The sequence below is a fragment of the Daucus carota genome, chromosome 5 (genome assembly GCF_001625215.2).
Source record: "Daucus carota subsp. sativus chromosome 5, DH1 v3.0, whole genome shotgun sequence".
NCBI classification, from domain to species: domain Eukaryota; kingdom Viridiplantae; phylum Streptophyta; class Magnoliopsida; order Apiales; family Apiaceae; genus Daucus; species Daucus carota.
Window position 1 is genome coordinate 33,814,539 of NC_030385.2, and position 20,737 is coordinate 33,835,275.

The window sequence follows — 20,737 nt, forward strand, 5'->3', positions numbered from 1 at the left end:
TAATACATAAACTTTGAGGGGTCACAGGGGGTAAAGTAGCTGTTAGAGACTAATATACACACTGTTACCTCTCAAATAGTTAAAGTTAACTGCAGATTTGGACGGAATAGTGACTAGGGGTTACAACTTGCACGAGAATGTTAAGTTTAGGGTGCATATTGTCACGTTTTAAAGTTCAGATACTAAAATGCGTTTGGAGCAAACTTAGGAGTTACAAAGTGTAATTAACTCTTTGTTTTAACATAAACTAGAAAACACTGTTTAAGTGATGAATTTTATTTGTTATTGTATATATGGAATAAGACAGTGAACATTTTTTGATATGTCGGGAAAGATATGTTTGGCACTTGATGGGGCCTTCGAATTCAACTTCTTCAGTTCGGAAAGGAGAAAGAAAGGCGCGCAGAAGGGGAAAAAAAAGAGGAAGAATTTAAATTAAGATGCCAATGTCGTAAATGTCAACAAATTCTGGCAGCCAGCCAAAAACGAAAAATATTTTAGAGCAAATAATGCAACAAAGAATTAAAATAACGTGCATGGATTGGCTGCATGCTAATTTTCAAATTTAATGCCAACTGCTTATATTTTTGTTGAATTTCTTCCGTCGTGGTTGACAAGGTTTATTAGTAGTTCGGGTAGCAATGCACTGTAGTAATATTACGACATGTATGGGAAAAAATGGAATACTTGAGCAGTCTTCTTTCTAGTAATATAATTATTAACTACAATTGACACATTAACAACTTCTCAAAATATTGAAATGACAAAGTCTCAGATCGATGAACGCGTTTTGCAGCCTAACTTTTTGCGATCGAAGATTATAAACCTTTCATTTCAAATCTCCATTCACATGTCCGGAACATCAAATTCCAACCGTACATGAGACTCTAGTAAATTTTGAAATTACAAAATTGATAGATATTTCTGTTGGAACCAAGATTCTGCCGGATGCGGATATCCTGATAGGACCTGCAAAGGAGAAGAATGCGAGGGATTGTCCCCCCGATTTACCTCCGGTGTGAGAATAAGTCAGTGGTTCCAGGTGAGGTTTAATGGAAACTGCAAGTGTTTGTGTGTGTTGTAGAGATCAAGTCAATGTTTATCTCATATTACCGGGGTATTTAAAGGGGGAGATTTCCATGTTGTAACGTCTCCCTGATGTGGTAGGAGAGTAATGGGGTTTTAATGCGGCGTGATCCCCGCTTCCGACCGTTACAAAGATAGTGCTGGAGTAGTTTAAATGATGGGCTGGACCTCTTGGGCCTGTCCTCCAACATGTCCCCAGGCTTCGGTCGGGTCTGTGCGTGGCCGAAGTCTGAGTAGTCTCGTCGACCGACGAGAAGAGAAGTCGGATTGTAAGATCGTGGAATCGAGTCTTGGCAACCGAAGGTCTGTAGAGAATGGCCCCCGAAGCCCGATCAGTCCCGAGGCGTCGTCGACCTGCGAGGGAGGTCGAGTCTTATCGCTCCGAGTGGTCGATTCTGGCCACTAATGGCCTAACTAGTGATGTCCCGGAGCTGATGAAGAGCCCGGGACCTCGTTCCTTCATCTTCCCGACTGATCGCTTGGTATATACTGGCCGGTCATCACAGTATTGCTGCGAGCCGATTGGTTATCTTCCCTTGTCGCCAATCGGGAGAATGATTTCAAAGATCGGTTGCATCGGACGGAGGTTCTTCGGTCATACCGAAGGGCGAATAGAGGCCAGTCAAGACGATACTCAAGGCTAGAGACCAGGGGGTCGCTATTGAGAACGACGCGTCGGTCATTTGCGCTCATGAGGTCGGTCAGGACCATAGACTTCTTGTCGAAAGCACGGGCGACCTGCTAGGCCATCCGTAAGTAGCCCCGGCTTCTGAACGTTTATATTATTGGTGTGCCTTCGGGCATCGGGCATTTTTGATTGTATTCGGGCCCCATTTTCAGGGTATTATTTTATGCATCTTTGGCTTAAATGTATGTTGCCTTAGCGTATTTTTCCCTCAGTGCTTCTTGGGTGTTCATAACCTCAGCATAGTGCGCGTTTGGCTATTTTTTTAATTTGCCTCGGGCGTAATCTTGATGTATGTCTTCGACTGACCGGTCTCAATACATGTGTTTATAGTATGTCTTCGACCGACTGGTCTCGATACGCTTTTTTGTATGTGCGTTTTCAGCCGATGAGGCTTCGGCCCATGTGTAATTGGTGTTGTACGTCTTTAGCCGATGAAGCCTCGGTACACGTGTATTCGTACGTCTTTAGCCAATGAGGCTTCGATACAAGTGTGTTGAATGGTAATTTTTCATGTACGTCTTGAGCCGATGTGGCTTCGGTGCATGACTGTCGTTCTCAAGTATTTGGAGGGTAACTTAACACAAGAGGTCTGATCGGGTGTATGTCTTCGACCATAACGTCTCGATACATGCTTTTAATTATGATGTATGTCTTCGACCGAAGCGTCTCGATACATGTCTTTCAATGGTGATGCGTGTCTTCGACCGAAGCGTCTCGACACATCTCCTTTAATCGTGATGTGTGTATTTGACCGAAGCGTCTCGACACATCTCCTTTAATCGTGATGTGTGTCTTTGACCGAAGCGTCTCGACGCATGTCTTAAATCGTGATGTGTGTCTTTGACCGAAGCGTCTCGACACATCTCTTAATTGTGATGTGTGTCTTTGACCGAAGCGTCTCGACACATCTTTAATCGTGATGTGTGTCTTTGACCGAAGCGTCTCGACACATCTTTAATCGTGATGTGTGTCTTTGAACGAAGCGTCTCGACACATGTCTTTGTATGTGCGTTTTCAGCCGATGAGGCTTCGGCACACGTTTTGTTTTAAATTCTAATGTACGTCTTTAGCCGATAAGGCTTCGGCACATGTGTAATTGGATTTAAATTCTAATTGTACGTCTTTAGCCGATGAGGCTTCGGTACATGAGTGTCATTCCCCCAGTATTCGGAGGGTTGTTTTTAGCTCAATAAAAGAGATATGATCGGATTTATCGTCCCTTGAGATAAAAACAAGCATACGAATACTCAAAATATAGAGTCCGACGGACCCGTATCTTATTCAGGTTGCCCCCAGGATACGGGTGCGGTTCGTCATTATTTGTAAGTGTACTAAGCGCTAGTGTACTCAAATAAATCAAGCATATACCGGGAACTATAATGGTCGTTCCTACGGTTCGTGGCTGCCCACGGTTTCTATCTTTCTACGAATATTTTCACCACACAGATAGATATCATCCAAGGATTTGGGCGGTATATCATAAAGAGAAGACCGGAGCTTCTTACCTTTAACTGGGCCTAAGCCCGCCGTTAGGAATCCTGCAGCTTTGACTTTGTTTAGGTTGGTGATCATCCCTGCCTCCTCCTTGAACCGGGCCAGATAATCCCCTAACTCCTCGCTCGGCCTCTGCCTGCAATGGATGAGTGCTTCGGTATCCTTCACCCTTCGGCATAGATGAGAATAGTGCCTCAAAAATTTCTTTTTCAACTGATCATACGAGCTGACCGACCTGGGCCTTAGGGACCGATACCACATTGTCGCCGATCCCTTCAGATAGGTCTTAAACATCTTGCATAACATAATATCACAGTGGCCCATACCCGTCATGAGGGACTCGTACTTGTCACAGTGGTCGATCGGGTCTTCCTGGCCGTCGAATTCGGTCATCTTCGGGAACTGCCTCCCTGGTGGTGGTCGGAACTGCTCGATCTCCTCGACTACAACCGGCTCGTGAGTTAACTTTTTGTCTCCGAACATAGCTTTCTCCATTCGGCGCAGTCGGTCTTTCGTGTGGGGACCCTCTTCGGCCTCCTCAGAATCCGACGGGGTTATATGTCGGTGTCTCGACCTTCGGGAACGCGACTCAGAGTCCGAAGACCCGTCTTGGTCTTCCCGGTTCCTCTTCATGGGTTGCCCTTCTCCTTTGGTCATAACGGTCACGTTTTCGGCTTCGAGGGCCTCCCTGAGGACTCTCTCTTGCAACTCGATCTCCTCTCTCTGCAACCGGAGGGCTTTCAGCCTCAATTCACCGGCCTCCCTTTTCTTGGCTAGTCGGGCTGCCCCTTGCTCGTTCTCCTTCGACGTCTGGGCCTTGACGGCCTGTTCCTCTCTCCACTTTAACAGCATCTGTTGTTGCTCTTTAGGGGTCGGCAAGAGGCCTTCGGGGCTGCTGTCGAAGTTCAGGGCTACAGGCGTGATGGGAGGTCGTTGGTTTCTGGTGAGAGGAGTGTTATTTGGGTTGGGTGGTGTTTGATCATTGTCGTTTGTCATCGTCTCAGATTACACAAAGCTTGCTTGTAGTTCCCACAGATGGCGCCAATGTTGGAACCAAGATTCTGCCGGATGCGGATATCCTGATAGGACCTGCAAAGGAGAAGAATGCGAGGGATTGTCCCCCCGATTCACCTCCGGTGTGAGAATAAGTCAGTGGTTCCAGGTGAGGTTTAATGGAAACTGCAAGTGTTTGTGTGTGTTGTAGAGATCAAGTCAATGTTTATCTCATATTACCGGGGTATTTAAAGGGGGAGATTTCCATGTTGTAACGTCTCCCTGATGTGGTAGGAGAGTAATGGGGTTTTAATGCGGCGTGATCCCCGCCTCCGACCGTTACAAAGATAGTGCTGGAGTAGTTTAAATGATGGGCTGGACCTCTTGGGCCTGTCCTCCAACAATTTCATATGCTAATATCTAAAATTTTAGTGATAGTTCGTTTCATAGCTAAAAATTTTATTTTTTGTTTTAAAAAAAAATATGCGGTTTTCATAATACAGATATGATGTTTTATTCTATATCTAAAAACAGTTTTCATAAAAAGGATGTGTATGCTCTGCACCTCTGGTATATTCGCTTGTTGGATGAATATCCAGCGACCAACAAATAAGATTATAAGAAATTTATGAAACACCCAACATTTTTTTCCGCTAAATTGATAAATTTCTCATTTCGGTTGTCTAACCGAAAGAAATTGCTCAGCGGACAAAAAATCATTTTACTCATCCAGCTGGAAGAAAATACTGATATGTTAAAAAAATATTATCTTTATCGCTGAATATTTATACACAATTAGGAAATGATATGTATATAACAGCCTAATATGCGCCACCATACATATACCGGAGACCATATCCGATAATATTATTAGATACAATTCTTATAAAAGAATAAAATAATGACAACATCTTTTTTGAAAATAGGAAAAAAATGACAACTCATAAGAAATGGTTTTTTAGATAGGTCGGTAGCTTAAAAAGTTATGACAATTAAAGGAAATCATAAATTTAAAATTCTCCGAAAATAGTTTGAGCACAAGGCATGAAAACCAGACTGCATTGTCAAACAAAGGCATGGGAAAAATAACAAATAATGGAGGGAAATCACTAAATCAGTAGCCGACCATGATTCTCCGAATTAGCTAACGCCCACACCTCTCGGCTCTTCCCCTCATAATCCTTAAAACACACCGTAACTCTCAACTATTACCCTACACAAATTCTTCAACTCCACCTTCCAGGCAACCCAAAAACCAAAAATTCAGCATTATATATTCAGACTCAACTAGCCATTCTTTCTTGCACACTAATCACAATCACCACAACTTGTTTTCTCAGCAACAATGTCTACCAAAATTCACCATTCTGCTTCTTTAACCATAATGCTCGTCGTCGCGCTTATTGCACTTTCATTCTCCATCTCCTCAGCTCAGAATTCTTCGAGTTCGAAATCACCTTGTAATTCCACCCCGTATCCTTCATTATGCAGATCTTCGCTTCCAAACAACAAAACCGCCACTGTTTACGACTACTGCAGATACTCTGTCCGTAATTCGTTATTCGGCGCTCAGAAATTTTTGTCCTTAATCGAAAAACACCTCCGTGATCCCTCTTTGTCCACAGGCGCTGCACGAGCGCTTGAGGATTGCCGTTTACTAGCTGGCCTTAACATAGATTACCTCACGACTTCTTTCAAAACAGTTAACAAAACGCAATCCGTGTCTGCGTCAGTAGCTGACGATGTTCAGACCGTGCTTAGTGCCTTGTTAACCAACACGCAGACTTGTAAAGAGGGACTCCAGGAGATAGCTTCGTCGTGGATAAGCTCAAAAAGTGACGTCTCCACTCCTCTTGTTAATGACACGAGGCTTTTCAGTGTGGCTTTGGCTCTGTTTGATAATGGCTGGGTGCACAAAAACAACAGGGGGAAAACTCATCCTTCTAGGAAGCTATTAGGCCTTAGAGACGGAAGGCTGCCTTTAAAGATGTCGGATGAAAACAAAGCCATTTTTGAATCCACTGGGAACAGGAAGCTTCTTCAGAGTACAGTCGTGAATGATCAAATTGAGGTGAGTAAAACTGTAACCGTGAGCCAGGATGGAACCGGGAACTACACAACTATTAATGAAGCGGTGGCTGCAGCTCCGAATAACTCTGTTGCTAGCAGTGGCTACTATCTGATACACGTGACCGCTGGAGTCTATGAAGAATATGTGGTTGTCGCGAAGAACAAAAAGTACCTGATGATGGTTGGAGACGGCATTAATCAGACCGTGATCACTGGCAACCATAGCGTCGATGATGGCTGGAGCACGTTCAATTCTTCAACACTCGGTAAGACAAAATTAAAGTCACATCTGCACTAGAGAAGTCATTTTCAAATTGATCATTTTCACATCCTAATGTATCGAACACATCTACTTATTTGTGGATGACTTGTCAACTGATGAGACCGCGTATTTAACATCATGTTATACCAAATGCAGCTGTGACTGGACAAGGCTTCGTGGGAATCAACATGACAATCAGGAACACAGCCGGGGCGATTAAGCACCAAGCGGTGGCCCTTCGAAACAGTGCAGACTTGTCCACATTTTACAGCTGTAGTTTCGAAGGCTATCAGGATACTTTGTACGTGCATTCATTACGCCAGTTTTACAGAGAATGCGACATCTATGGCACAGTCGACTTCATCTTCGGTAATGCAGCTGTCGTATTGCAGAATTGCAACATGTACCCACGTCTGCCGCTAGCCAAACAGTTCAATGCCATCACCGCTCAAGGAAGAACTGATCCCAATCAAAACACCGGAATTTCCATACAAAATTGCAACATTACCCCTGCTGATGATCTGGCCTCGAGCAATGGCACCACACAGACGTACCTTGGGAGGCCGTGGAAAGAGTATTCGAGGACTATCTACATGCAATCTTTTCTGGACAGCTTCATTAATCCTGCTGGTTGGCGCGAATGGTCCGGGGATTTTGCCCTGAATACATCTTACTATGCTGAGTTCAGTAACACAGGTCCGGGATCAAACACGAGCGGAAGAGTTACATGGCCTGGATTTCACATAATAGATTCTACTGATGCAGCCAATTTTACGGTATCGAATTTCATAGTAGGAGATGAATGGATACCTCAGACTGGAACTCCTTACTCTAGCAACCTGTAACTGGCTCATATTATTTCAGATATTTTGGTAATTTAAATTTATAATTTGTTATGGAATAAATTTGCCTAGATAGGCGCTGCAGGAAATAGTATAAATATTTGTTCAATTGTAAAATATGAAGTATACTTCAACGTTCTAAACTTATATTAATGGATCAAAATCCAACATCTGTTTATTTACCTGTCAAACTTGATCTTTGGTTTACCATGTAATTTGCGAATCATTCATCCACTGTCATTTCACAACATTTTTTGGAAGACCGACCTGGCATTAACTGAGAAAATCAACAAACTTCAAGAAAAATCAAGAAACTTGGGAAACACTAACACATGAATAACATGAAAACAGATATAAATCCTACATATCAGAGTTTCTTGTTTCTTATATCTCTGGCATTCTGTTTCGTTGTTTCAGATGGGCGTCCGTTTGGAACATCATCAAGCTTGATTACAGAAGCCTGTTCTGAAACCCCCAAAAAAGATCTTTGTGAAAAGATTGTGAATTTGGATCACATGAACCCGAGAAACAACCTGAATGACATCGCGTTTATTGCCTTTGACCAAACCGATAAAGCAGCAACATCTAACATCGAGTTCATTTCACAGGCAAAGGCTATTGCAGGGACTACATCTAATGAGGTGAATAAGGCATTTACGGTTTGTGACAAAGAATATGAACGTGCATCTGACGCAATTGATAATGCCATTAGCGGATTATCTTCAAAAACAAAAGGTGAAGAAATTGAAAAATTTCTAAAGGATGCCTCTACTGCAATTGAGACATGCGAGGTTAGTACTAAGGAACAAGCAGGGAACGCACTGCAGCTGGAACACATGAATCAAGATCTTCTCGACTTGTTGAAAAATGCTTTGGGGGTTTTCCATGTTTATATGAAAAATGGTTAAGCCCTTTATTGTTTATGCAATGTCTTTAATTGAATCTGTGGGCAGGCTCAACATAATGAGAAAAGTTACACGATTCATTGTTGTATATCATGTATGTTTAAGTAATAGTTTAGAAACATATTATCATGCATTACATTTTACTGCTTTATTTTCTGGCCACGAATTTCATATTGATGCATGATCATAACTAGCAGACACATAGATACATAATCAAGAGAATGTTTATGTACAGATACTGGCATATAGCTTGATCTCAATCTACAAAAAAAACAATTGGTATAATATTAGTGTCACCTGAAGTGGTATCAGCTTTTGGCATTTCATTTTTCCAGAAGAATTTCTTTAAATCTCCTGGATTCACTTTGCCTTTAGATGCTTTCATTATCTTCCCAGCAAAAAAAGCCTTGTAATTTGGTTTCCCCCCATGGATGAAAAGAACATCCTGCATGCTTAAACCCATATTCTCATATCTTCTCCGCGAAGCCCAGGAAAAGAACGCAGTTGTCATAAACAGATTTTGCAGTGAGGTGAACTTGAGGAAGGTCAGGCTCTGGAAAATAAAGATAATCAGCAAACCCTTCTTTCTTCCTCATAGTAACTGTTTTCTGATCGCCTTCTTCCCACAGAAGAGCCCCTTGTACAATTTGATCAGCTTGTCCATGGCTGTGGAGTAGCTCCTGTCTTGCAATTTCAAAGTCGATAGCTCTGTTCATAGCTGAAAATTAATTTCAAGTTCTTTATCTCAACCTTTTTTCCAAACTCTATCTGCTCTCTGGTGGAACAGACACATTGACATCACAATGCAGTGATCCTTTTTGCATATTCCCATTACTTATTCCCAAATATCGCACAATCCTCTGCAATTCTGCTGCATACTCTGCAGCTTCTATACCAGTTCCCATAGGTTCAGAATGATTCTCAAGCAAATGAACACCTGCTCTATTCAAATCAACCTGGGAAAAGCTGCCATAACGGGTGTGAAGCAACTTCCAGGAATCCTCTTTAAAATGAACCCTGGTAATTCCAAACTTCCTTTGACCGCCACCAAACTCAACAGGAAGATCCAATCAATAAATTTACCTGTTGCAATAGGCACATCAAACTGGGAAATTTGGTATGGTAAAAGTATGCCTATCAAACATGTGACAATTTTTAGTTAATTTTATATATTTTAAATATTACACATGACAAATTTCAGTGAAGACCTTCAAAAGTAGTTTTGTGAATTTAAAAGCATGATCAAAGCTGTAATCAGCCGACCAGTGGCGGAACAGGAGATCATATCACCCCGGGCTCAAAAAATATTCGGGATTCAAATATTTAACGACATTTGATTGAAGGGAAAATATCAGTTAATACAAAGATTTCTAAAACTTACTCAAAAAAATTTATATCATTTTTAGAGAACATTCGAGATTGAAAAAAAAAAAAAATCTATTGATATTTTTTTTTCAAGCCGGGGCTCCAGCCCCCTTCGGCCCTGCAGCCAACTCTTATCTTTTCTGGAATTTCTAACTTTCATGCATCACATTTCAAGATTTTAGAAATAATTGTCACAGATTAAATTTCAACTATATTGAAAGAGGAGAATGCTAACCTTCTGTACCAACAATATATAGTAGGAATCTGGCAATATAAAAACAGGTAATTATTTTTTTTATCAAATAACGAATAAACTTCTTTTAAATATATTATAGCCAAAAAATATTAAAAATATTTTAAAAAATAACCAAAAAAATACTTTTTTTAATATATTTTCAATTTTATTAGAGTCTTGTGACATTTTTCATATATGAACTTCTTGTATAAAATCTTAAGTTCATACATTAGGAATTCAACAACTACATTTTCGCCCCCACATTCATTTATGTGTTTAAAAAGAAAATAAAAAATTTTGACAAATAAAACAAATACGAGAATGGTACTTATCACATGTTAATCTTAACTCTGCATTCACAAGATGGACATCAAACTTTTCTTTCTCCTAAATTAAAATTAAACTTTTTGTACATAAGACAAAAAGAATGTGGACTGCATCTATCTATATAAACCTTACATTAGGTAATGAAGTAACACGTGTCCAAAAGATCCTGCACGTGGCACCATGTTATGTCGGTTTTAACTCGTTTTCATTCCTACCCGACCCGACGCCCACCTCTTCCATCGGAATATCTATACCTACCTCCGGCACCGAACATGACTCACCAGCAGAACTCGACCCGATAGTCACCGGCATATTCCCGGGTCGGGTAACCGGGTCATACCCATCAACTCTTGTCCTACAAAGCGGGCAATCCGGGTGAGAAGCAAACCACGTATCAATACATTGGACATGAAACACATGGTTACATCCGGGCAGGACCCGACCCGACTGATGTTCTTCAAACTCGGCCAAGCACACAGCGCATTCCAACGCTTGATCATGAGTTTTTGAGGAATATAAAAAAATAGGCAGTGATTTAATGACAAAAGGTGACAGCCCTTCTGGTTTAAGCGACCGGGAGAGCCGGTGGCCGGTAGAATATTCGTGACGAACATGGCTCTGATAATAAAGGTAGAAGATGAGGAAGATGAGACAAAATGTGAAACAGACAATAACAGAAGTTAACATGACTCGTCCATTGACGCTGTAGTTTCTAGTTGTGTTGGAATTTGCTGTGAAGTCTGATGTGTTATCGTCCATGTTGAGGATGGTAAAGATTTGTTAGAAGTGTAAAATTATTTACGATGTGCGTGAATATATAGATACGAATTGGGTGAATACTCGTGATGTTAGCTGTAACTGATAAGTTCGAAGTGTCATAAGAATGTCATAGCAAGTCCAATAAAAAGTATTTTAAAAATAATATATAAAAAAATTTTATACGCACCTTAAAATATATGTCATATAAAAAAAATAGAAATACACATCATATAAAGAAATTATATATGTCAAGCTGCTGCTTGAGTTCGAGTTTCATTCTAGACTAACGGCTCCCATAAGGCCATAAGCAATCATATATATGTTTACTGCCTTCCAAATTTGAGGCCCTGTATTGTTGGACACCGTCGTGTAAGTTGTTACAAGATGATCGGATTTCATCATCATCACAACTATGAAGTAGTTTTCTACAAGAGCACAAACTTAGTATTATAGTAGTAAAGGCTCCCACTAAACAAGCAGCATAAACCAAGTTGGAGGTTGCTTAAATACCACACAGACTATAGTTTTCTACACAAATCAATTAGAACAGTGTATAACTTATTCCACACATATATATAAAAAGGCCAATTACCATGCCAAATTGTTGAAGCCAGAAATGACTGCGTAATAAAACAAAGTCAGAACTTTTTGATGAAATCGTAGATGTGGGCGCTGATTTCCTCTGGCCTTTCTTCTTGAAGAAAGTGAGCAACACCTTCCATAACCACTAATTCCTGTAGAAACGGCACATCTCTTTTGAGACCGCCTTTATGTATATAGTCCTTGACTCCTGGTGTGTTGTAGGTAATGTCCAGGTCCCCAACAATGAACTTCACAGGCACCTTCACTTGCACACCGGTCCATGGTGCTGTGAGCTCCCAGTTTCTGTGACAGACGAGAAATATGTTGGAACACCTATCTTTGAGAAACACGAAAACTAACAAATTCCAATATGTATTGAAGATTGTTCATAATAAAGCAGGTTTTGATGCCAGACTGTGCACAAAAGTCCCACTATGTATAAATCAACACATTTGTTGCCTCATGCATGATGCAACCCATCAAGTCAGAGTATGTAGATTTTGAGTATCATGGGAATGCACGAAGAACATAAATCAGATATACAAGAGACATAAATTTATCATATTATCATTACGTCTCCTATACAAAAAATGGCAAAGCAAAACTTACAGATCCATAGCTCGGTAGTAGTTCAGTCCACCTGTAAAGCCTGTTTGCTTGAATTTGCTTGCATAAAAGTTCACATCTTCCTCAGATAACCAAGAAGGAAGTATAAATACTTCATCTGGTCTGACTAAACCATCTTTATGTAGTCGAAGTAGAGCTGGATCGCGAAGCGTAAGCATTTTTTTTATAATGACTGCAGGATCAACACGAGCGAAGTCTTCTTCTGCCACTCCTGGTTCCTGCATATAAAATCAGTGAATTGAAATCTATACAAATAGTGATCAAGAACTCCTTGATATAACAAAATTAACATTAAAACCAACAAACAGTAATGAAGCCTACAATAAAGCCCATCTTATAAAAGAAACAGCCAAATTCTACAGTGTCAAAAAAAAAAGAAGATAACGACATGATTCCGTATTAGCTTTATATGATTATGCAAGACATACATATAAAGTAGATGGCTTTGGAGGTAAGACCTTAGGTAAACAGAATAGCAGTACCATGATCAATGATCAGAATGCGACAATCATTGATACAACAATATTACAAAGAGTGCTCCTAATAATATGAAGATAATATACCTACATTCTTGGCACTTGGCACTGTGGGAAGTAGATTAACTGTCTATATGCCAATTTTCCTCTGGAAGTTGGCAAATCAAAAAAGAGAATTTTTCTCCAACATCTCTCGCTTGAAGATCACGAGCATAAGTTTTTTCAAGGTAGGTGAGAATTGTGTATCACCTAATTATTACCACGTGGCAGTGATGTGATTGTGAGGTACAGGCAAGGTGGCTTCTGCCATTACCACTGCAACTGATTTTTCAACCATGGGTAGGGTGGAAAGATTACTGGGGTCAGAGTTTGCCCCAGATTTTGGTTGGTGTTCCAGTTGTTAGTATTCCCCATCTATTGTAGCACGGCTGTTGTTTGGAGAGGTTGGACAAGATCCTCGGTGAATCTCAGAGGAGGTGGAGGGTTTTTATTAATTTCATCAAGATCCTCTAACAGAAACATTAATCTCACAGTGTTAAGAGGACGGTAACAAAACAAGCTGTTCATCATAGTTGAAACTACATACTCCCTGAGGAGGCCAACAGCCAACTGTAAAACTGTTCGAGAAAAATGTCTCAAAGTTGATTCAGAAAAACAGATAGTTCTTTACAGAAAGTATATGGAGAAGAAAATTCTCAGCACAGGTCAGGGAGAACAGACTTCCTAGGTAAAGTCCCTGGTAGACTTGTCCTAGAAGAAGTCTCTTAAGAGGTCAAAGCATCAAGAGCCTAGAATAACGCTGTTAACATTTGTTTTAGCCAAGTAGAGTTGGGCTGTTATTTTTAAATGATAGTAGTGAAGAATATATATTGTGAGATCGTTACTAAATTCATCCGAGGATAATCCCATCCACACCAAAGATGGTCATCAATGTTAATAGGAAGAGGAGCTATGTAACATGTATCATATTGGTGCTTCACCACAGGAAGATACTATAATTGGAAAAATCCAGGACCTGTCATATCTTCCACATGTATATGGGTTATGTTTGTTTGAGGGAATCAAGTATGAGATATGATTATAACTATTCTGTTTTTGTTTTATAAAATTGGAAAGGAACAACTATACAAGGTTTAACAGGGATAAATCCTTTATAATCCTCTGGAGAAACATAGCCATGAGTAGTATATAGTGACCATACAAAAAAACTGTTAGGATTGAGGGAATCTTATACTATTGTTTATATTAAATTAATATATATACATATATAATGACTAATTTAAAACCAACAAAAATTTCAAAAAGGTATTACTTACATTTTTATCACATAACGAATTCGAGTTTAACACTGGTAACTTGTAAAATGCTTGAACAATAATACACATAGGACGTTTAATGCTCAATTAGATAGAAATAAATAAGCCAATTAAATATGAAGATATTAACAAAAATTAAAAGAGTACAAAGAATGCATGAAAAAAATATCACCTGAACTCTGCACATCTATTTATCACAAAATACAGCACGCATAAGCAAAGAGACTTTTTCTTAGGATTCCTAGGCAAGAACAAATAACTCAAACAAATATAAACCCTTGTTTCAATCGGGTCGGATCCTACAAAACAGAGCAACAAGGTCACCAACATGTGGTGGACAGTATAGCTGGCAGCAGAAGGTGGTGCGTCTCTGTCACCATAGCTACAGGGCCAGGTGCACTGGCATGATAAACGGAGGAAGAAATAGAGTGCAATTGGTGACGCCATAAGTTCCAGAGGTGAGAGAAGCTGAGCAAGGGAATGGCTTGGCCACTTGGCCTCATCCGAATTTAGCTATGTGTATGTTTATCCCGTTTACTTGTGTGTGTTTTTTGATTTGGGAAATGTGAAGCTTCAGTAATACAAACACAACATAAAATAGTATCTTCTTCAAAATAATAAAGAATCAGTGTAAAAGTATATATTCTAAAGATATGTTATACCTGTAGCAGATGCTTTAAGATCTTATCTTTTTTGAAAAAGATCTGGATATAAATTTTTCTAAATGTGTTACATGCATAGAATATATACTTTAGATGCATTATATGTGTTGTTGAAAAATGACTTTTTAAAAAAATAACTGTAGTTATAAAATTTGTTTACAGTATTAATATTACATCTTATCGGACATTTTGAGCATGAGAGAGAGATATTGCACCTTATCAACTTCCAAAACGCGGGGTGTATGATTGTAGATGCTGGTCACATTAGAAGATGAGGGAGGGCTTGAAAGCATTGATAGAATTCATAATTTTATGACTGAAATTCATAATTTGTAGTATTTAGTTCCCCCAAAACTCATAAATTTGTGCATCTGACCCCCCACAAGGCAACAACTCAATATATTTATATGGTCCTCCTAGACTATTATTATTAAAATTATAAATATTATTCACTTTTCTAATTTGAATATTTAAAATATTCATTATTTTGCTCTCCTGGACTTGACTATGTTTCATAAACTTCGTCCTTAAACTTTTTTTAGTAAAATTCCGCCCCACAGAAAAAATTCTGGTTCCGTCCCTGGCTGAAAGGTTGGTTGAAAATATGAATGCAGGGACAATAATAAGATTGGAATCTTGCTAAGGGCGGCGGAGTGTATGGTACTGGTCGTTAAAGGGAAAATCAAAATCGAGAGGAAGCTATCAGGAATTTGGATGGATCAAGGACGGCAGGACTCGAGCTAATTATTCAATTTACATGATGATTGTTCTTTGTTCAATAAATAGATTGAATCTACTAATAAATATGAAACAAGTACTGTATCTCATTAAACTTCAATATTGCTGACTTATAAATATTGCTCACTTACAGTGAAACCATCCTAACCACAATAAACATACAAAATAACATCATGACATCAAACCAATTAATCCAATTAGATATCAAGTCTATACACAGCAAGACTATACACACACAAAGCCATCATCAAAATCGAAAACTTCCAAAACGAAAACAAAGAAAAATAGAAATCACCTGAAACCTGCACATGTAGTAATCATCACCAAAAGCAGCCCGCAAAGACTGCAAAGGCCTCCTAGTCGGATTCCTGGGCGAGAACACAACACTCAAACTAACCAAAGCCTTAATCCTATCAGGCCGAATCCTACAAAACCACCAAGCTATAAAAGACCCCCAATCATGACCCACTAAAAACACCTTGTCAATCTTCAAATGATCCAACAGAGCCACCAAATCACCGACCACGTGATGCACGGTGTAGCTGGAGGGCGAAGGCGGCGCGTCGGAGTCACCGTAGCCACGGAGGTCAGGGGCGATGGCACGGTAGCCGAGGGAAGACAAGGAGAGCAACTGGTGGCGCCAGGAGTACCAGAGCTCAGGGAAGCCGTGGAGCAGGAGGATGGGCTGGCCTTGACCTATCTCAGCTATGTGTATGTTTATGTTGTTTGCTTGGATTGTCTTGTGCTGTATTTTCTCCATAGTGGAACTCCGAGGATTCACTGTGTGTGTGTGTGTGTGGAGGAATGGAAAGAGCAAGACTTTGACGCAGAAAGCGAAGTGGCGATGTACTATACTACTAGCGTAAAGAGACGATAATGTTTGTTAAAACTGTTGTGTTCTGTCTCTTATGTGTACGGCGTATATGCATAATTGATTACGCGTTGGTTCGTGGGTCACGTTTTTGGAGGTTAATAGTTTTGTCTGCTAGTGATTTTTAGTTATTTTCCCCCCAAGTAACAAGATCTGTGTAAACAATGATGTTATAAATGCATCCCACATATTAATTACTCCCTCCTTCCCATTTTAATTGTCCTGTTTTGACTTTCAATGGTCAAATTGACCAATTTTTGACCAAGCATGTAGAACAAAATTGTTATTATTTTAAAAAAGTAAAAATTACGTTTTATAATACTCCCTCTGTCCCATTTTAACTGATGTTTGACTTTCTAGCACGTATATTGAGATGTAAAAAAATAATATCTACACTCAATAAAATAATTCAATTCTTATATCAAATAAAAATTTAGGTTCTAAACTTTTATTTTATATAAATTTTATAAAAGATTATTATGTTTAGTTGTGATTTTTTTAACATCTTAAAATACGTGTAAAAAAGTCAAAAGCAGTTAAAATGGGACGGAGGGAATATATTGTATGTACTTTATAATGGTATAAATTTTTTTAGTTTTTAAAATTATACTAAGGGTGTAAACCTCCGTCAAAGTTTGGTCAATTTGACCATTCAAAAGTCAAACTGGACAATTAAAATGGGAAGGAGGAAGTATATTTTTGGTCAAGACATTTAATAAAAAACATAATTGAAATATTGTGTTCTATACTTGAAAAGTTCTTCACCGAACATTCTAAAATTGAAAGTCGAATGAATTTTAGTCTCCAAAAAAGTGATGCATTGCAGCCTGACAACAAAATGTTCAGCATATAAAATCCAGACAAACACATTAAAAAACATGGATGAATCCTTTCCGGATTTGGTGATCCAAGTGATGTTTGCCTTGCACCCATAACACGACTTAAACCCTAAAACCTCTGCTGTTCCTTTTGCCTCTGGCCTTCTCAAATTTCCGTCCCTTGGAACGGACATATGGCTTGCTGTGGCTGTGTGGCACACCAGGGGCTTTGCCAAAGTGCTTCACTGCTTCACGAGAGTTCTTTGGACCTCTGAGAAGGACCTACAGATTCAAAACCCCAGTTAGGATCCTTAGTTTCCACAATTTAATATTCGAACCATAACATTATGAGATGTGGGACAAGCAAGAAAAATCAGATCAGATGTTCTTCAGAGCATATTGGATTGCTTGGAAAACATTCTAGAAGGTGGCATTAGCGAAATATATCAAATATGGTATGTACTTCTTAGTCAATTCAATTTTTTACAATCATATATACATGCTATAAGTTTAACACTTCAACTAACAAGCCTTAAACACGAAATTGATTTCCTCCGCGCAAATGGGCAGCAATAAAATCAGCAACTTACTGTATTCTGTCCCAGGGGAGCTCTAAGAGCAAGCTGGTCGAATGTCAAGCATTCACCACCAGCCTTCTCAATCCTTGCCCTTGCAGTCTCTGTGAACCTCAAAGCAGTTACCTTCATGCAAGGAATCTCATGCACTCGAACATCATCAGTTACAGTACCAACAATCACGGCAATCTTATCCTCCTACAACATCAAATAGTATTAAACGGTAAATTAGCCTACTTAAGAAAAACACAAAACTATTCACACAGTTGGAAGCTCATTTCCCTCTTTTCATAATAGGCCTATCACATAATAAAATATATGCATAAATTTTCCATCTTTGAAAAATGTAGATTTATTAATCCAGTAATCACTGAATAATATAACATTTTCTAAGTGATATCTATATAATTAAACAATGGGCATAGAAACCTCTCATTTTCTGATTTTCCGCAAATTCTGAACTGAAAACATAATTAAAAAGCTCACAAAGCAATTCACCATCGCAATCTCTCAGTTTCTTATTTTCCGAGAATATTGAACTACACAACAATATAATAGCTACTTACCACAAGTCCACAACACACACAAACAATCAAACACACATTTTCACACCCCAATTATGCATATAAAATGATCAGAGAGTGAAATGATACCTTTCCAGTCATGAATCGAATCAACCGAGAAAGCGAAATCGGAGGCTTATTAGTTTTGCTCATAAACAGCCTCTTCAAAATAACCGCATTGAACTTACTCCCAGTCCTCCTCACAAGAAATCGATATAACTAACAAAATGCACATATACATATACATCAGCTACAGCCTACAACAACATACAATCTAACAATTCACATTATATACAGACAAACAAAGTATAGATACAAACCTTGACGATGAGCTTCAAGTAAATATCATCGGATCTCGGGGCAGTCCTCTTGGTCCTCTTGCTTTTTCCACCAGCTATCAAATCGATACCCTATATTTAATTCAAAAACACAGTTTCTAAAAATTATATACAAACATTTATACAAAAATAATTAAGTTCGATTATCATCGGAAATTTGAACAAACCATGGCTGCTGATTCCTCTTCTGCGTCCCGCCGCTGCTTCCTGCAAATGAATTAAGTGTATTAAGGGCCTAGGGTTTTTGTATTGGCTTGGGAAAGAAATTGGTTGTGGATCGATTGATGGGCTTAAACGTAGTAGCACAAAGATATGAGGCCCAGTAGTAAATCACGTCTCCTCTTCTGATTACCGTAAAACATCAATAAATAATACTCCCTCCGTCCCAGTCAATAGTATACATTGAGGGACGGGGGCGCGTCACGGACTTTAATGCTTCAATATAGTATAATTCTGTAAATTATTTTTAAAATTTTATTTTTTTGTATAAAAGTATAACATTTATATTTTTATACAAAAAAAGAAAATCTTAAAAATAAGTTGTGGAACTATGTTTTATAAGAGCCTTAAAAAGCGTGTCGAGCAGTGAAAAAGAAACGTATACAATTGACTGGGACAGAGGGAGTACACTGATACCGGAAATTATTTTTATTTAAAAGGATTGTTTATATATTGAATTTTTTTTATTAATAAATACAATTAATTATTTATATAATTATATATATAATAATATTTTATGTATTATCTATAATGGTGAATACTCCCTCCGAGAAGTATACATATGAATTGGGCACGGAGACTAAAAGAAGTATATAAAGTAAGTATAAAGCAGCGAAAAGAGGAAGAAAAGTGGGTAAATTAGTGGGTCTCATCAATATATAATTAATAGATTTGAAAAAGTAATTGAAAGTAGTGGGTGAGTGGATTTTTTATATTATAAAAGTTTGCTATTTTAAGAAAGTTTTGAAATGTATAGAATTGAGTGGGACATCCAAAAGAGGAAAATGTACAGAATTAAACGGGACGGAGGGAGTATTAATCTTCTTATATTTATTTGGGAAATTATGAATGGTACCATTGTGTAATTGGCTTCTCTAAATGGTACCATTTCGTATTTTTGACTTACAAGTGATATCACTCAGTTTAAGATCCGTTAATGATACTACCATTCCGTCCATCAAAACGTTAGTTTATCGTATTTATTTCATATTTTTCTTTAAAAAATACAAAAAAATACAACTGATATCCTTAGATTTGGTTACTCATACGCTTAGAACGGACACCGGCAACACGATCAAAAAATTGTTTAATCTTTAAGAACTCAAGAACACAAAAAAAATACGGATATCAGTTGTATTTTATGTGTTTTTTAAAGAAAAATACGAAATAAATACGATAAACTAACGTTTTTAACGTTTTGATGGACGGAATGGTAGTATCGTTAACGGATCATAAACTGAGTGGTACCACCTGTAAGTCAAAAACACGAAATGGTACCATTTAGAGAAGTCAATTACACAATGGTACCGTTCATAATTTCCATATTTATTTTAGTTGTGTTTATTTATTTAAACTTAAGATAATGATATTATATCACTATTAATACATTTATATATGTGATATACTAAATTTTTAAATATGAATATATAATTGACTGTATAAAATTCTAAAATTTTAATATAGTTAAATATAACAAACAAATATATATTCATATATGATAAATTAACTTATCAACGAGTGAGATATGATCCTTATACAGATATATGATCGTTTCTTTTCGATCTCCTCATTCAATTTTTTTTTATTTTGTTCATGGTCTAAATATATTTTGATATCTGTTACCTTTCCGCGCATGTACTGAAATAAAATAAAATTTCAATACAAAGTTGATTTTCATGATTATTTTTTTTTCTGGTGCCGGAATTACAAATGATGTATATATTCCAACTTCCCTGCATTAAAATGAAATAAATCTCAGCAATTACTTGCACCAGTCGAAATCCGAACCGGAAAGTGAGCTCAAACCAACAGGACAGGAGTTGCACCAGTCAGCTTCCAATATTAAATCGGCCGCTGTTGTTTGTTCATCAATAGTCATGTCATATTGTAGGCATCAACAAACAATGCGAGCGCTTTTGCCGTGCA

General features: G+C 38.3%; 4 protein-coding genes across 4 annotated transcripts; 1 reads left to right on the forward strand and 3 right to left on the reverse strand.

Annotated features, from left to right (window-relative positions):
• Positions 1–5,477: 5,477 nt before the first annotated feature.
• Positions 5,478–7,617, forward strand: LOC108220333 (probable pectinesterase/pectinesterase inhibitor 41). The gene is made up of 2 exons (XM_017394073.2): positions 5,478–6,597; positions 6,750–7,617. The coding sequence occupies exons 1-2, from the start codon at positions 5,607–5,609 to the stop codon at positions 7,436–7,438; spliced, it is 1,680 nt and encodes a 559-aa protein (XP_017249562.1). The 5' UTR covers positions 5,478–5,606; the 3' UTR covers positions 7,439–7,617.
• A 1,487-nt stretch (positions 7,618–9,104) lies between these two features.
• LOC108222662 (RING-H2 finger protein ATL5) lies at positions 9,105–11,026 on the reverse strand. The gene is made up of 2 exons (XM_017396548.2): positions 10,526–11,026; positions 9,105–9,296 (listed from the first exon to the last, which is right to left on the reverse strand). The coding sequence occupies exons 1-2, from the start codon at positions 11,024–11,026 to the stop codon at positions 9,105–9,107; spliced, it is 693 nt and encodes a 230-aa protein (XP_017252037.2).
• A 421-nt stretch (positions 11,027–11,447) lies between these two features.
• LOC108223768 (uncharacterized) lies at positions 11,448–16,367 on the reverse strand. The gene is made up of 3 exons (XM_017398180.2): positions 15,723–16,367; positions 12,218–12,453; positions 11,448–11,911 (listed from the first exon to the last, which is right to left on the reverse strand). Exons 1-3 carry the CDS (start codon positions 16,185–16,187, stop codon positions 11,665–11,667), a joined length of 948 nt encoding a protein of 315 aa, XP_017253669.1. The 5' UTR covers positions 16,188–16,367; the 3' UTR covers positions 11,448–11,664.
• A 642-nt stretch (positions 16,368–17,009) lies between these two features.
• LOC108220401 (large ribosomal subunit protein eL18y) lies at positions 17,010–18,931 on the reverse strand. The gene is made up of 5 exons (XM_017394157.2): positions 18,760–18,931; positions 18,575–18,664; positions 18,345–18,473; positions 17,707–17,889; positions 17,010–17,398 (listed from the first exon to the last, which is right to left on the reverse strand). Exons 1-5 carry the CDS (start codon positions 18,760–18,762, stop codon positions 17,240–17,242), a joined length of 564 nt encoding a protein of 187 aa, XP_017249646.1. The 5' UTR covers positions 18,763–18,931; the 3' UTR covers positions 17,010–17,239.
• Between the last annotated feature and the right edge of the window lie 1,806 nt (positions 18,932–20,737).

Excerpts from the sequence above, each read along its gene's own strand:
- LOC108220333 (XM_017394073.2), top strand. The coding sequence starts at position 5,607 with ATGTCTACCAAAATTCACCATTCTGCTTCTTTAACCATAATGCTCGTC. Across the intron at positions 6,598-6,749 it reads GTTCAATTCTTCAACACTCG|CTGTGACTGGACAAGGCTTC; the intron begins GTAAGACAAAAT and ends TACCAAATGCAG.
- LOC108222662 (XM_017396548.2), bottom strand. The coding sequence starts at position 11,026 with ATGGACGATAACACATCAGACTTCACAGCAAATTCCAACACAACTAGA. Across the intron at positions 9,297-10,525 it reads AGTCATGTTCGGTGCCGGAG|GTTGATTTGAATAGAGCAGG; the intron begins GTAGGTATAGAT and ends AGCTTTTCCCAG.
- LOC108223768 (XM_017398180.2), bottom strand. The coding sequence starts at position 16,187 with ATGGAGAAAATACAGCACAAGACAATCCAAGCAAACAACATAAACATA. Across the intron at positions 12,454-15,722 it reads ACTACATGTGCAGGTTTCAG|GAACCAGGAGTGGCAGAAGA; the intron begins GTGATTTCTATT and ends TTTTATATGCAG. Across the intron at positions 11,912-12,217 it reads TACTACCGAGCTATGGATCT|AAACTGGGAGCTCACAGCAC; the intron begins GTAAGTTTTGCT and ends CGTCTGTCACAG.
- LOC108220401 (XM_017394157.2), bottom strand. Across the intron at positions 18,474-18,574 it reads ACTTGAAGCTCATCGTCAAG|TTATATCGATTTCTTGTGAG; the intron begins GTTTGTATCTAT and ends GCATTTTGTTAG. Across the intron at positions 17,399-17,706 it reads CTCCCCTGGGACAGAATACA|GTCCTTCTCAGAGGTCCAAA; the intron begins GTAAGTTGCTGA and ends TTGAATCTGTAG.